The 14,058-nt window shown below is 41.9% G+C and overlaps 2 protein-coding genes across 3 annotated transcripts in view; one reads left to right on the plus strand and one right to left on the minus strand.

Moving 5' to 3' along the window:
* The window catches only part of LOC111968870 (zinc finger protein 658B-like), a 42,988-nt gene that overhangs the window by 590 nt on the left and 28,340 nt on the right, over positions 1 to 14,058 (minus strand). Inside the window, exon 4 of one of the 2 annotated variants that reach the window (XM_023994795.2) lies at positions 89 to 1,478. The exons of the other annotated variant lie outside the window; for it this stretch is intronic. Within the exon in view, the coding sequence (XP_023850563.1) occupies positions 1,429 to 1,478 (50 nt within the window). The 3' untranslated portion in view covers positions 89 to 1,428. Of the gene's footprint in view, positions 1 to 88; positions 1,479 to 14,058 lie in introns of those variants that run through there. 2 annotated transcript variants of the gene reach the window in all.
* On the plus strand, positions 289 to 2,580 carry LOC111968871 (transcription factor Adf-1). The gene is made up of 2 exons (XM_023994796.2): positions 289 to 421; positions 1,387 to 2,580. Exons 1-2 carry the CDS (start codon positions 289 to 291, stop codon positions 1,851 to 1,853), a joined length of 600 nt encoding a protein of 199 aa, XP_023850564.1. The 3' UTR covers positions 1,854 to 2,580.

Here is a 14,058-nt window from a genome sequence, read left to right on the forward strand (position 1 = left end):
ACTGCGACAGTGCAATATACTTGTTCTATTCGCATCTGACCGGTATTCCACAGATTAAGGGCCAAAATAATAGAAGCAACGACTCTCGTTGTGTAAACTCTAGATTTTAATATAGTATATAGCCCATCGATTATTGTGCATATACAGGATGTACAGGACAGGACTCATTCTAAAGGATTCCAAAAATCCGTGACCCCGACCCGGAAGTGCTTAGTTATTCTGGCTGGCTTCACAGTGGTCTGGCTACCAGCCCCTGGTTAGCTAGATAACTAACTAGCTAGTCTTGGGATGGCTGCAGAAAGAATCATATCCGCGGTTTCAGACTACCCAGAATTATATAACTCAACTTTGACTTCATATAGAGACCCGATAAAAAAATCGGATGCATGGAAGGCTGTGGGTAAACAATTGGGACTGAAAGGTATGGTCTGATTAACTAGCTAAGAACATTAGCATACATTTTGGCTAGCTAGCGTGAGTAATGAGTAACAATTTTAACGTTACTAGCTAAACTTGTTCTTCGCTAACGTTAGTTATTAAGTTTGACATATCTGACTATTGTGTAGACTAGCTTGCTATATTTTCTAGCGAACAACATCGTTCACGCTGGGTTTAACTTCCAGGTCTATCCTAGCTAGCTACTGTTTGCTTGGTTAGTTTATTAATTGTTTGCGACCATTAACTGTTCATCGCTCTTTATTGTTTTGTTAATTGCATTAGAATAGTTGGCTACGTTTATGATTGATTAGTAATGCCGATTCCCTTGGTCAATATACCGTGTAAAGTTAGCTAACCACAGGGGGCAGTATGCCACGGTTTGTTAGTTAACGTTAGCTAGCTAACTCATTAACTTTCTACCTGAGGTGAACCAGTTGAGTGGGCACTCGTGATTTGCACCACAAGTGTTCTGCCAACAACAATGTTGGCTGCTACACCAGCAGTAACGATGATTAGGTCAGTGTTAGTATAAGAATATAATCCAAAGATTTAACAATATGTCAACATTGGCGTAAGACTCTTAGCTAGAGCAGTGCAAGCCATTTTATCCAGTGACAACATAATTCTACACTACAGAGACGGGGGCTTTTACGCATCCCAGCTCTGTTTAGGAATTTGAGTGGTTAGTCCTACACCATCCCTATCCCTCAGCTTTAGCCCATAGCCAAGCTAGGCCTAAGTGGAAGGTTGCAGTTGGGCAGAACAAAATACTATGTTTCAACTAACCAAATACTTAGACTAGGTGGAGAACAAATTGGAAGACTACGTTTGTGGGAACACATGGCTCATCCAAATGACCATGCATAAAGCACTGGTATAGCCATAAGGGAAGTTTAAAAACAGAACAGAGACTACTGTCAACTTGGATATCCTCTTTTTATGTTCCAGAGGAAGATGCCCGAAAGAAATGGAGAAACCTGAGGGATGTGTTCACAAGGAAAGTGAAAGCAGATCGGATCCGTGGTGCCACAGGGAAGGCCCTAAAAAAATGGAGATATAGTGAATTAATGGCATTTCTGATCCCATACATACAGCGTGGTAGAGGAACCGGCGGCAGCAATAGCACAGAGGAGTTTGATGATGGAAAAGATGAGACAACTAGCACCTCTGACGTCCTCATTGATCTAGATGGAAGTGTGGTTGATACCAAGATGTCACCACCTTTGGACAACAACTTAGATGAGATGACATGGAAAGATTCCTGGCAAACAGCTGGACAAGGAGACAATGAGGATGAGATGTTTTTCATGAGCCTTCTCCCTCACCTCAAGCGGTTACCTTACAGGAAAAAGTGTGCAATTAAGCTGAAATTTCACCAACTTCTCCACGATGCTGAATTTGAGGACACCGACTAGCCTAACTGTACAGTAAATATATTTTGTATCAACGAGTTGGGACTTTCTTAGGACAGAACATTTTATCAATATTCATTTAGTTACCTTGAGAAAGTGGAACCCATCCCACACACACCTTCCAAGTTTGAGCCCACTGGTAATGTTTCAGTGTGGTAGTGATAGACGGAAGGGGGCTGTAGTTCTTAATTAACCGGACTAAGCTAGAAACATTATTTTTTGTTTAAAATGTTTTCATTCTCCTAATATTTGTGGAGAGGGCTGCTTTTAGCGAAGACCCTTTATACCTGTGTTATATATACGAACACATGGAGATGGTTTGTTACTTAGAATTTTATTTGTAAAAAATATTCTAACAATGTTGGTCTGTTTAGTGTCACCTTACCCTCTGGTCACAGGCATAGCCAAGGGATGATGTTTTGGGGGTGGGGGCTAATACAGGACTAGTAAAGGCCCAGTGCACTACTTTTATTTTTTTAGGGGTTGCTTCAGCACCCCTACTTCCCGCGGCTATGCATACAGGTATGCATTTTGTTTGCTCCTGTAATACTTTAGTCGGGTTGTAAAAAATAAAAAGTTGAGTAAATGTTCTCCATGCTAGTGTAATGGTGCAATAGTTGCTCTTGACAATGTATATTTTGTCTACTTTTTGAAGTTGGTTATTTCATTCATGCATTTTAGAATGTTATTGAGCTTAATAAAAGTTGTGGTTAAATGCTGCCCCACTTCACTCAGCTGCATTCATTTCACTAAGGTGTTGTATGTCAAGCAAGTTATGTATGCAATTTTTTTACTTAAATGTCTGTCAAATAAAAAATAATTAAACAATAACAATTTCCACTGAATGTTAGTGCAGATGTAAAGTTTGGTAAGAGAATGACTGTGCTGTCATTCTGTTACATGTGTTTTTGTAACATTTTCAGTGGACATTAAGTAGTCCTTGTGCATAGAGTTGTGGTTTAACTTTGCATCACACGCATTATAAAGTGAAAAATCAGAGTGTCCGCATCAACGTGGAATTGCCCATATGCTACAGGTACCTGACAAAGGCAACAACAACAGTGTTTTGAGGGCATTCAGCCACCACGTAACTTCAGCTCTTGGAGTATTTTAATCTTCGTAGTCATTAAGCATTTGAGTAACTTTTAACTACCTGCAAATGAATAAGCAGTAATGCTTTTGATCCGCTGCCACAGCAGAGCATGTTCCGCGTAGCCTTTTGCAAATCTAAACTAGGTAATTATGTCACTGCAAATGAATTGTTTAAAGGATAATTATGCTGGCTCCAGTTCTACTTAAATGTCATATCAAAACACTTAGTTCCAATTTCAATACTGTGGCCCACATTACTTTTCAATTAAAGCTAACTAGTTAGTCCCTATGTAAAAATCATGTTTGTCTCTTCCCTGCTGTGCWAATTTAAACTAATGTTTGGTTTCAAAGACTGGCACTTGTTCCACTTGCCTGATCCATAAGATATGAGAATGTTTTCCTTCTGTCACTTAATTTTTCTACACATCTCATCCCTCTGTTCTCAATATTTTTGTGTTTTGCACACCACACAATATACAGTCTGGCAGCAGGTAGCCTAGGGGTTGCGCCAGTAAACAAAAGTTTGCTGGTTCAAATCCCCGAGCTATGTGAAAAATCTTTTGATGTGCCCTTGAGCAAAGCACTTAACTAATTAATTGCTCCTGTAAGTCACTCTGGATAAGAGCATCTGCTAAATGACTAAAATGTAAAATGAGGATGTTTCTTCTATTCTCTTTCAGTTTGATTTGCGCAGGTTGACTCCTATCCCGTTGTTATTTCTGCGGGGCGGGCGAGTTTAGAGTCATAAAATATTGGGTTGACTAAAGAGAAAAATGTCTTAAAATCCATAAATATCATTCTTGTGCAATGTACCAGTCAAAAGTTTGGACACCTACTCATTCCAGGGTTTTTCTTTATTTTACTATTTCCTATATTGTATAATAATAGCGAAGACAAACTATGAAATAACACATAGGGATTCATGTAGTAACCAAAAAATAGATAAAACAAATCAATATATTTTATATTTAAGATTCTTCAAAGTAGCCACCCTTTGCCTTTGACAGCTTCGCACACTCCTACCCTTCAATCAACCAGGTTCATGAGGTGGTCACCTGAAATGCATTTCAATTAACAGGTGTGCCTTAAGTTAATTTGTGGAATTTCTTTCCTTCTTAATTTGTTTGAGCCAATCAGTTGTGTTGTGACTAAGTCCATATTATAGGACTAAGTCCATATTATGGCAAGAACGGCTCAAATAAGCAAAGAGAAACGACAGTCCATCATTACTTCAAGACATTAACTTTGAACGTTTCTTCAGTTGCTGTCGCAAAAACCAAGTGCTATGATGAAACTGGCTCTCATGAGGACCGCCACAGGAAAGGAAGACTCAGAGTTACCTCTGCCACAGAGGTTAAGTTCATTAGAGTTAACTGCACCTCAGATTGCAGCCCAAATAAATGTCCAAGTAACAGACCCTCTCAACATCAACTGTTCAGAAGAGACTGTGTGTGAATCAGGCCTTCATGGTCAAATTGCTGCAAAGAAACCACTACTAAAGGACACCAATAATAAGAAGAGACTTGCTTGGACCAAGAAATACAAGCAATGAACATTAGACTGGTGGAAATCTGTCCTTTGGTCTGATGAGTCTAAATTTGAGATTTTTGGTTCCAACCGTCATGTCTTTGTGAGATGCAGAGTAGGTGAACGAATGATCTGCAGCTGTGTGGTTCCCACCGTGAAGCATGGAGGTGGGGGTATTATGGTGCTTTTCTGGTGACACTGATTTATTTAGAATTCAAGGCACACTTAACCAGCATGTCTACCACAGCATTCTGCAGCGATTACCAATCCATCTAATTTGCGCTTAGTGGGACAATCATTTGTTTTTCAACAAGACAATGACCCAACACACCTCCAGGCTGTGTAATGATTATTTGACCAAGAAGGAGAGTAATGGAGTGCTGCATCATATGACCTGGCCTCCACAATCACCCAACCTCAACCCAATTGAGATGGTTTGGGATGAGTTGGACCGCAGAGTGAAGAAAAAGCAACCAACAAGTGCTCAGCATATGTGGGAACTCCTTCAAGACTGTTGGAAAAGCATTCCAGGTGAAGCTGGTTGAGAGAATGGCAAGTGTACAAAACTGTCATTAAGGCAAAGGGTGGCTACTTTGAAGAATCTGTTTAACACTTTTTTGGTTACTACATTTAATAGTTTTGATGTCTTCACTATTATTATACAATGTAGGAAATAGTTTAAAAAAAAGCAAAACCACTGAATGAGTAGTTGTCCAAACTTTTGACTGGTACTCTATGCATACACACATACAGTTGAAGTCGTGTACATACACCCCTCCACAAATTTCTTGTTAACAAACTATAGTTTTGGCAAGTCGGTTAGGACATCTTCTTTGTGCATGACAAGTCATTTTTCCAACAATTGTTTACAGACAGATTATTTCACTTATAATTCACTGTATCACAATTCCAGTGGGTCAGAAGTTTACATACACTAAGTTGACTATGCCTTTAAACAGCTTGTAAATTTCAGAAAATGGCATGGCTTTAGAAGCTTCTGATAAGCTAATTGACATTACTTAAGTCAATTGGAGATGTATCTGTGGATGTATTTCAAGGCCTACCTTCAAACTCAGTGCCTCCTTGCTTGACATGGGAAAAATCAAAAGAAATCAGCCAAGACCTCCACAAGTCTGGTTCATCCTTGGGAGCAATTTCCAAACGCCTGAAGGTACCACGTTCATCTGTACAAACAATAGTAAGCAAGTATAAACACCATGGGACCACGCAGCCATCATACCGCTCAGGAAGGAGACGCGTTCTGTCTCCTAGAGATGAACATACTTTGGTGCGAAAAGTGCAAATCAATCCCAGAACAGCAGCAAAGGACCTTGTGAAGATGCTGGATGAAACAGGTACAAAAGTATCTATATCCACATAACCTGAAAGGCCGCTCAGCAAGGAAGAAGCCACTGCTCCAAAATCTCCATTAAAAAAGCCAGACTACGGTTTGCAACTGCACATGGGGACAAAGATCGTACTTTTTGGAGAAATGTCCTCTGGTCTAATGAAACAAAAATAGAACTCTTTGGTGATAATGGCCATCGTTATGTTTGGAGGAAAAAGGGGGAGGCTTGCAAGCCAAAGAACACCATCCCGACCGTGAAGCACGGGGGTGGCAGCATCATGTTGTGGGGGTGCTTTGCTGCAGGAGGGACTGGTGCACTTCACAAAATAGATGGCATCATGAGGCAGGGAAATGATGTGGATATATTGAAGGAACATCTCAAGACATCAGTCAGGAAGTTAAAGCTTGGTCGCAAATGGGTCTTCCAAATGGACAATGACCCCAAACATACATCCAAAGTTGTGGCAAAATAGCTTAAGGACAACAAAGTCAAGGTATTGGAGTCACCATCACAAAGTCCTGACCTCAATCCTATAGAAAAGTCGTGGGCAGACCTGAAAAAGTCTGTGCAAGCAAGGAGGCCTACAAACCTGGCTCAGTTACACCAGCTCTGTCAGGAGGAATGGGCCAAAATTCACTTATTGGGGGAAGCTTGTGGAAGGCTACCTGAAACGTTTGACCCAAGTTAAACAATTTAAGGCAATGCTACCAAATACTAATTCAGTGTATGTAAACTTCTGACCCACTGGGAATGTGATGAAAGAAATAAAAGCTGAAATAAATAATTCTRTCTACCATTATTCTGACATTTCATATTCTTAAAATAAAGTGGTGATCCTAACTGACCTAAGACAGGGAATTTTTACTAGGATTAAATGTCAGGAATTGTGAAAAACTGAGTTTAAATGTATTTGGCTAAGGTGTATGTAAACTTCCGACTTCAACTGTACACTCAGCAAAAAAAGAAACGTCCTCTCACTGTCAACTGCGTTTATTTTCAGCAAACTTAACACGTGTAAATATTTGTATGAACATAAGATTCAACAACTGAGACAAACTGAACAAGTTCCACAGACATGTGAATAATAAATAAAATATTTTAAATTTTATTTCACCAGGTAGGCCACTTGAGAACAAGTTCTCATTCACAACAGCGACCTGGCCAAGATAAAGCAAAGCAGTGCCATCATCACTGTTACATCCTCAGAAAGCATGAGCTCCTGAGTTGGGAAAATCTCGTGCCAATACACRGACGCATGTCTTGTATTTAAGATCCTAAATGGCCTGGCTCCCCCTCCACTCAGTATTTTTGTTAAACAGAAAACCCAATCATATGGCAGCAGATCCACAAGGTCTGCCATGAGAGGTGACTATAGTTCCCTTAAGGAAAAGCACCTTTAGTAAATCCGCTTTCTCTGTGAGAGCTTCCTATGTCTGGAATACACTGCCATCAGACACACATAACTGCACCACATATCACACTTTCACAAAATGCATAAAGACATGGCTAAAGGTCAATCAGATTTGTGAACATAATCCCTAGCTGTGTATTGCCGCTTTCCATGTTGTCTTTTGTCTGTAGCTTGTGAGGTGTGGAAACACTTTGTTGCTTTTATGACTTTTGTCTTGCTGCTTTTTGTTCTTTGTTGATCTGTCTGTATGCTACATTTGCTTGTCCTATGTTGCTCTGTCTGTATGCTATGTCTTGCTTGTCCTATGTTGCTCTGTCTGTATGCTACGTTTGCTTGTCCTATGTTGCTCTGCGTGTGCTCACTGCTCAATGATTGTCTATAATAACCTGCCCAGGGACTGCGGTTGAAAATTAGCCGGCTGGCTAAAACCAGCACTTTTACTGAAACGTTGATTAATGTGCACTGTCCCTGTAAAAATAAACTCAAACTCAGTGTGACAAAAACAACAGAGTTACACATAAATGTATAGTTAGTAACAATAGAAAAATCTATGTACAGTGAGTGCAAATGTAGAAGAGTAGGGAGGTAAGGCAATAAATAGGCCATAGAGGCGAAATAATTACAATTTAGCATTAACACTGGAGTGATAGATGATGATGTGCAAGTAGAGATACTGGGGCGCAAAAGAGCAAGAGGATAAATAACAATATGGGGATGAGGTAGTTTGGTGTGCTATTTACAGATTGGCTGTGTACAGGTACAGTGATCGGTGAGCTGCTCTGACAGCTGATGCTTAAAATTAGAGAGATAGATATAAGACTCCAGCTTCAGTGATTTTTGCGATTCGTACCAGTCATTGGCAGCAGAGAACTGGAAGGAAAGGCAACCAAAGGAAATGTTGGCTTTGGGGATGAAATACCTGCTGGAGCACCTGCATGTTGCTATGGTGACCAGTGAGCTGTAATAAGGCGGGGCTTTACCTAGCAAAGACTTATAGATGACCTGGATCCAGTGGGTTTGGCATCGACTATGTAGTGAGGGCCAGCCAACGAGAGCATACAGGTCGCAGTGTTGGGTAGTATATGGGGCTTTGGTGACTAAACGGATGGCATTGTGATCGACTACATCCAGTTTGCTGAGTAGAGTGTTGGAGGCTATTTTGTAAATGACATCACCAAAGTCAAGGAACGGTAGGATAGTCAGTTTTACAAGGGTATGTTAACATAGTGTCCAAAGAAGGGCCAGATGTATACAGAATGATGTCGTCTGAGTAGAGGTGGATCAGAGAATCACTGGCAACAAAGGCGACATGATTGATATATACCGAGAAGAGAGTCCATCTGAGAATTGAGCRCCCTGTCACCGCCATAGAGACTGCCAGAGGTCTGGACAACAGGCCCTCCGATTTGACACACTGAACTCTGAGAAGAAGTTGGTGAACCAGGCGAGGAAGTCATTTGAGAAACCAAGGCTATTGAGTCTGCCGATAAGAATGCGGTGATTGACAGAGTCGAGAACCTTGGCCAGGTCGATGAAGACGGCTGTAAAGTACTGTCTTTTATCGATGGCAGTTATGATATCGTTTAGGACCTTGAGCGTGGCTGAGGTGTATTTGTATTTTTTATTTCACCTTTATTTAACCAGGTAGGCTAGTTGAGAACAAGTTCTCATTTACAACTGCGAACTGGCCAAGATAAAGCAAAGCAGTGTGACACAAACAACACAGAGTTACACATGGAATAAACAAACATACAGTCAATAATACAATATAAAAAGTCTATATACAATGAGGTAGGATAAGGGAGGTAGGCAATAAATAAACCATAGTTGCGAAATAATTACAGATTGTATAGTGGAGAAGGTACGGTGGGATTCTAAATGGTCGGTGATCTGTTTGTTAACTTGGCTTTCGAAGATTTTAGGAAGGCAGGGTAGGATGGGTATTGGTCTATAACAGTTTGGGTCTAGAGTGTCTACCCCTTTGAAGAGGGGGATAACCGTGGCAGCTTTCCAATCTTTGGGGTTCTCAGACGATAGGAAAGAGAGGTTGAATAGGCTAGTAGGTCAATATCCTTCCAGGATACCCGGGCCAGGTCGATTAGAAAGGCCTGCTTGCTGAAGTGTTTTAAGGAGCTTTTGATAGTGATGAGGGTTGGTCGTTTGACCGCGGACCCATTACGCACGCAGGCAATGAGGCAGTGATTGCCGAGATCCTGGTTGAAGACAGCAGAGGTGTATTTAGATGGCAAGTTGGTCAGGATGATATCTATGAGGGTGCCTATGGTTACAGATTTAGGGTTGTACCCGGTAGGTTCCTTAATAATTTGTGTGAGATTGAGGGCATCTAGCTTAGATTGTAGGACGGCCGGGGTGTTAAGCATATRCCAGTTTAGGTCACCTAACTGTACGAACTCTGAAGATTGATGGGGGACAATCAATTCACATATGGTGTCCAGTGCACAGCTGGGGGCTGAAGGGGATCTATAACAAGCGGCAATGGTGAGAGACTTGTTTCTGGGAAGGTGGACTTTTGAAAGTAGAAGCTCGAACTGTTTGGGTACAGACCTGGATAGTATCACAGAACTCAGCAGACAATCTCTGCAGTAGATTGCAACTCCGCCCCCTTTGGCAGTTCTATCTTGTCGGAAGATGTTATAGTTAGGGATGGAAATGTCAGGATTTTTGGTGGCCTTCCTAAGCCATGATTCAGACACTGCTAGGACATCAGGGTTGGCGGAGTGTGCTAAAGCAGTGAATAAAACAAACTTAGGGAGGAGGCTTCTAATGTTAACATGCATGAAACCAGGGCTTTTACGGTTACAGAAGTCAACAAATGAGAGCGCCTGGAGAATGGGAGTGGAGCTAGGCGCTGCAGGGCCTGGATTAACCTCTACATCACCAGAGGAACAGAGTAGGAGTAGGATAAGGGTATGGCTAAAGGCTATAAGAACTGGTCGTCTAGTGCATTCGGAACAGAAAGTAAAAGGACCAGATTTCTGGGTGCGGAAGAATAGATTCAAGGCATAATGTACAGACAAGGGTATGGTAGGATGTGAGTACAGTGGAGGTAAACCTAGGCATTGAGTGACGATGAGAGAGGTTTTGTCTCTAGAGACACTAGTTAAGCCAGGTGAGGTCAGCGCATGTGTGGGAGATGGAACAAAAGGGCTATCTAAGGCATGTTGGGCTCTACAGTGAAATAAGATAATAATCACTAACCAAAACAGCAATAGACACGGCACATTGACTTTAGGGAGAGGCATGTGTAGCCAAGTGATCATAGGGTCCAATGAGCAGCACTAGATGAGTCAGGGAGCTGTAGTCGCTACTATGCTAGGCGAGCTGGAGACACAGCGATTCAGACAGCTAGCGGGCCGGGGCTAGCAGATGGGCATCCGGCGACGTCGCCAATTGGCAAAGAGGTATTGTAGCCCAAGAATTGGCTGCTGGACCTCTTTGGCTAGCCGGGAGATGTGCTTGCTTCGGGACAGAGACGTTAGCCAGGAGTAGCCACTCGGATAGCAGCTTGCTAGCTGCGATGATCCGGTGTAAAGGTTCAGAGCTTGCGGTAGGAATAATGTGTCCCTGAACAAAGGGGGGGTCAAAATCAAAAGTAACAGTCAGTATCTGGTGTGGCCACCAGCTGCATTAGGTACTGCAGCTCATCTCCTCCTCATGGACTGCACCAGATTTTCCAGTTCTTGCTGTGAGATGTTACCCCACTCTTCCACCAAGGCACCTGCAAGTTCCCGGACATTTCTGGGGGGAATGGCCCTAGCCCTCACCCTCCGAACCAACAGGTCCCAGACTTGCTCAATGGGATTGAGATCTGGGCTCTTCGCTGGCCATGGCAGAACACTGACATTCCTGTCTTGCAGGAAATCACGCACAGAACGAGAAGTATGGCTGGTGGCATTGTCATGCTGGAGGGTCATGAGCATGTCAGGATGAGCCTGCAGGAAGGGTACCACGAGGGAGGAGGATGTCTTCCCTGCAACGCACAGCGTTGACGGTTGCCTGCAATGACAACAAGCTCAGTCCGATGATGCTGCTCTGACACCGGACCATGACGGACCCTCCACCTCCAAATCGATCCCGCTCCAGAGTACAGGCCTCGGTGTTACGCTCATTCCTTCGATGATAAACGAGAATCCGACCATCACCCCTGGTGAGACAAAACCGCGACTCGTCAGTGAAGAGCACTTTGCCAGTCCTGTCTGATCCAGCGACGGTGGGTTTGTGCCCATAGGTGACGTTGTTGCCGGTGATGTCTGGTGAGGACCTGCCTTACAACAGGCCTACAAGCCCTCAGTCCAGCCTCTCTCAGCTTATTGTGGACAGTCTAAGCACTGATGGAGGGATTGTGTGTTCCTGGTGTAACTTAGGCAGTTGTTYTTGCCATCCTGTACCTGTATGTCCCGCAGGTGTGATGTTCGGATGTACCGATCCTGTGCAGGTGTTGTTACACGCGGTCTGCCACTGCGAGGGCCGTCAGCTGTTCTCCCTGTAGCACTGTCTTAGGTGTACGGACAGTACGGCCACATCTGCATGCCTAAGGCACGTTCACGCAGATGAGCAGGGACCCTGGGCATCTTTCTTTTGGTGTTGTTCAGAGTCAGTTTTCATAACTGTGACCTTAATTGCCTACCGTCTGTAAGCTGTTAGTGTCTTAACGACCGTTCCACAGGTGCATGTTAATTAATTGTTTATGGTTCATTGAACAAGCATGGGAAACAGTGTTTAAACCTTTTACAATGAAGATCTGTTAAGTTATTTGGATATTTACAAATTATCTTTGAAAGACAAGGTCCTGAAAAAGGGACAAGCATACTTCCAAAGTTGAGGCAAAATGGCTTAAGGACAACAAAGTCAAGGTATTGGAGTGGCCATCACAAAGCCCTGACCTCAATCCCATAGAACATTTGTGGGCAGAACTGAAAAAGCGTGTGCGAGCAAGGAGGCCTAAAAACGTGACTCAGTTACACCAGCTATGTCAGGAGGAATGGGCCAAATTTCACCCAACTTATTGGGGGAAGTTTGTGCAAGGCTACCTGAAACGTTTGACCCTAGTTAAACAATTTAAAGGCAATGCTACCAAATACTAATTCAGTGTATGTAAACTTCTGACCCACTGGGAATGTGATGAAAGAAATAAAAGCTGAAATAAATCACTCTACTATTATTCTGACATTTCACAATCTTAAAATGAAGTGGAATGTTTATTAGGATTAAATGTCAGGAATTGTGAAAAACTGAGTTTAAATGTATTTGGCTAAGGTGTATGTAAACTTCCGACTTCAACTGTATGCATTTTTACTGCTCTAATTACGGTGGTATCCAGTTTCTAATAGCAATAAGGCACCTTGGGAGTTTGTGGTATATGGCCAATATACCACACCTCCTGGGGCCTTATTGCTTAAAACATATCACTGGTATGACAGAAAATTACATTAATGTTGTTGATAACCAGTTTATAATAGCAATAAGGCACCTCTGGGGTTTGTGGTATATGGCCAATATACCACAGCTAAGGGCTGTATCCAGGCACTCTGCGTTGAGTCGTGCATAAGATCATCCCTTAGCTGTGGTCTTATTGCTGAAATGATCTGCTGTTCTATCGCCCGTGGAATGTCGTCCCCGGGGGTAGGTTGGGGGGGTGAAACTGATGTGGCAGTTTCACCATTAAATCTGCAGTTCTGTTAACGTGATTTCCCCATTTTTATTAATGACATTTCCACACAGTGATGTAAAGTACTTAAGTAAAAATACTCTAAAATACCTCAAGTCATTTTTGTGGGTATCTGTACTTGACTATTTATATTTGACAACTTTTACTTTTACTCCACTACATTCCTAAAGAAAATAATGTACTTTTTACATGTTCCCAGACACCCAAAAATACTAATTACATTTTGAATTCTTAGCAGGACAGGAAAATTGTCTAATTCACGTACTTATCAAGAGAACATCCCGGTCATCCCTACTGCCTCTGACCTGGCAGACTCACTAATCACAAATGCTTCGTTTGTAAAGGATGTCTGAGTGTTGAAGTGTGCTCCTGGCTATCTGTAAAAAAAAAAATGTAATCTCTAATATCATGCCGTCTGGTTTGCTTAATTAAAGGAATTAGAAATGTATACTTAATTTTGTTAAAGTAGTTTTTTGCGATTACATTTACAACCAAATACTTTTAGACTTACTGAAGTAGTATTGTACTGGGCGACTTTCATTTTTACTTGAGTCATTTTCTTTTAAAGTATCTTTACTTTTACTCAAGTATGTCTATTGGGTACTTTTTCCACCACTGTGAGGTCGATATAACACTGAAATTATGATAATGCCCTTTTTGTACAAGAGTCCTTTGAAGAAATTGTCTGGAATTTCAGCCTGTTCAGGTAGGATGGAGCTTTTGGCCCACATGTCACAATGCGATCTGATTATAATAGACCAATGACTGTTCATCTGGGTAAAGGCTCTAGACCATCCTACCAGCCAATCAGGGCTATGTATATAAATATCTTCACATTAATTTCCTAACACCCACAAGATCAGACTGAGCATTTCAAACAGCAAAGGAGGCTCTGTGAAATATATTAAACATCGAGTTTTCATTAAATTAACACTGATCTATTCAACATACAGTGGTGATTTAAAAATACAATTACAAAGACTGAATGGGGCCTTTAAGGGTTCCAGCTTTAACACCCCCATACACTAGTTAAGACTGCTTTCGTAAAGACCACTTAGAAATTGCACTTCATCCGACATTGGTTGAAATTCAAATTAATGTGTAAGTTTCTGCACCACCTCTGCCCGCAACATGGAATTT

Source organism: Salvelinus sp. IW2-2015, linkage group LG9 (assembly GCF_002910315.2).
Source record: "Salvelinus sp. IW2-2015 linkage group LG9, ASM291031v2, whole genome shotgun sequence".
In the NCBI taxonomy this organism is placed as follows: Eukaryota; Metazoa; Chordata; class Actinopteri; order Salmoniformes; family Salmonidae; genus Salvelinus; species Salvelinus sp. IW2-2015.

Coding starts and splice junctions, on each gene's coding strand:
- LOC111968871 (XM_023994796.2), top strand. CDS start 289: ATGGCTGCAGAAAGAATCATATCCGCGGTTTCAGACTACCCAGAATTA. Junction 422..1,386: donor TAAACAATTGGGACTGAAAG/GTATGGTCTGAT, acceptor TTTATGTTCCAG/AGGAAGATGCCCGAAAGAAA.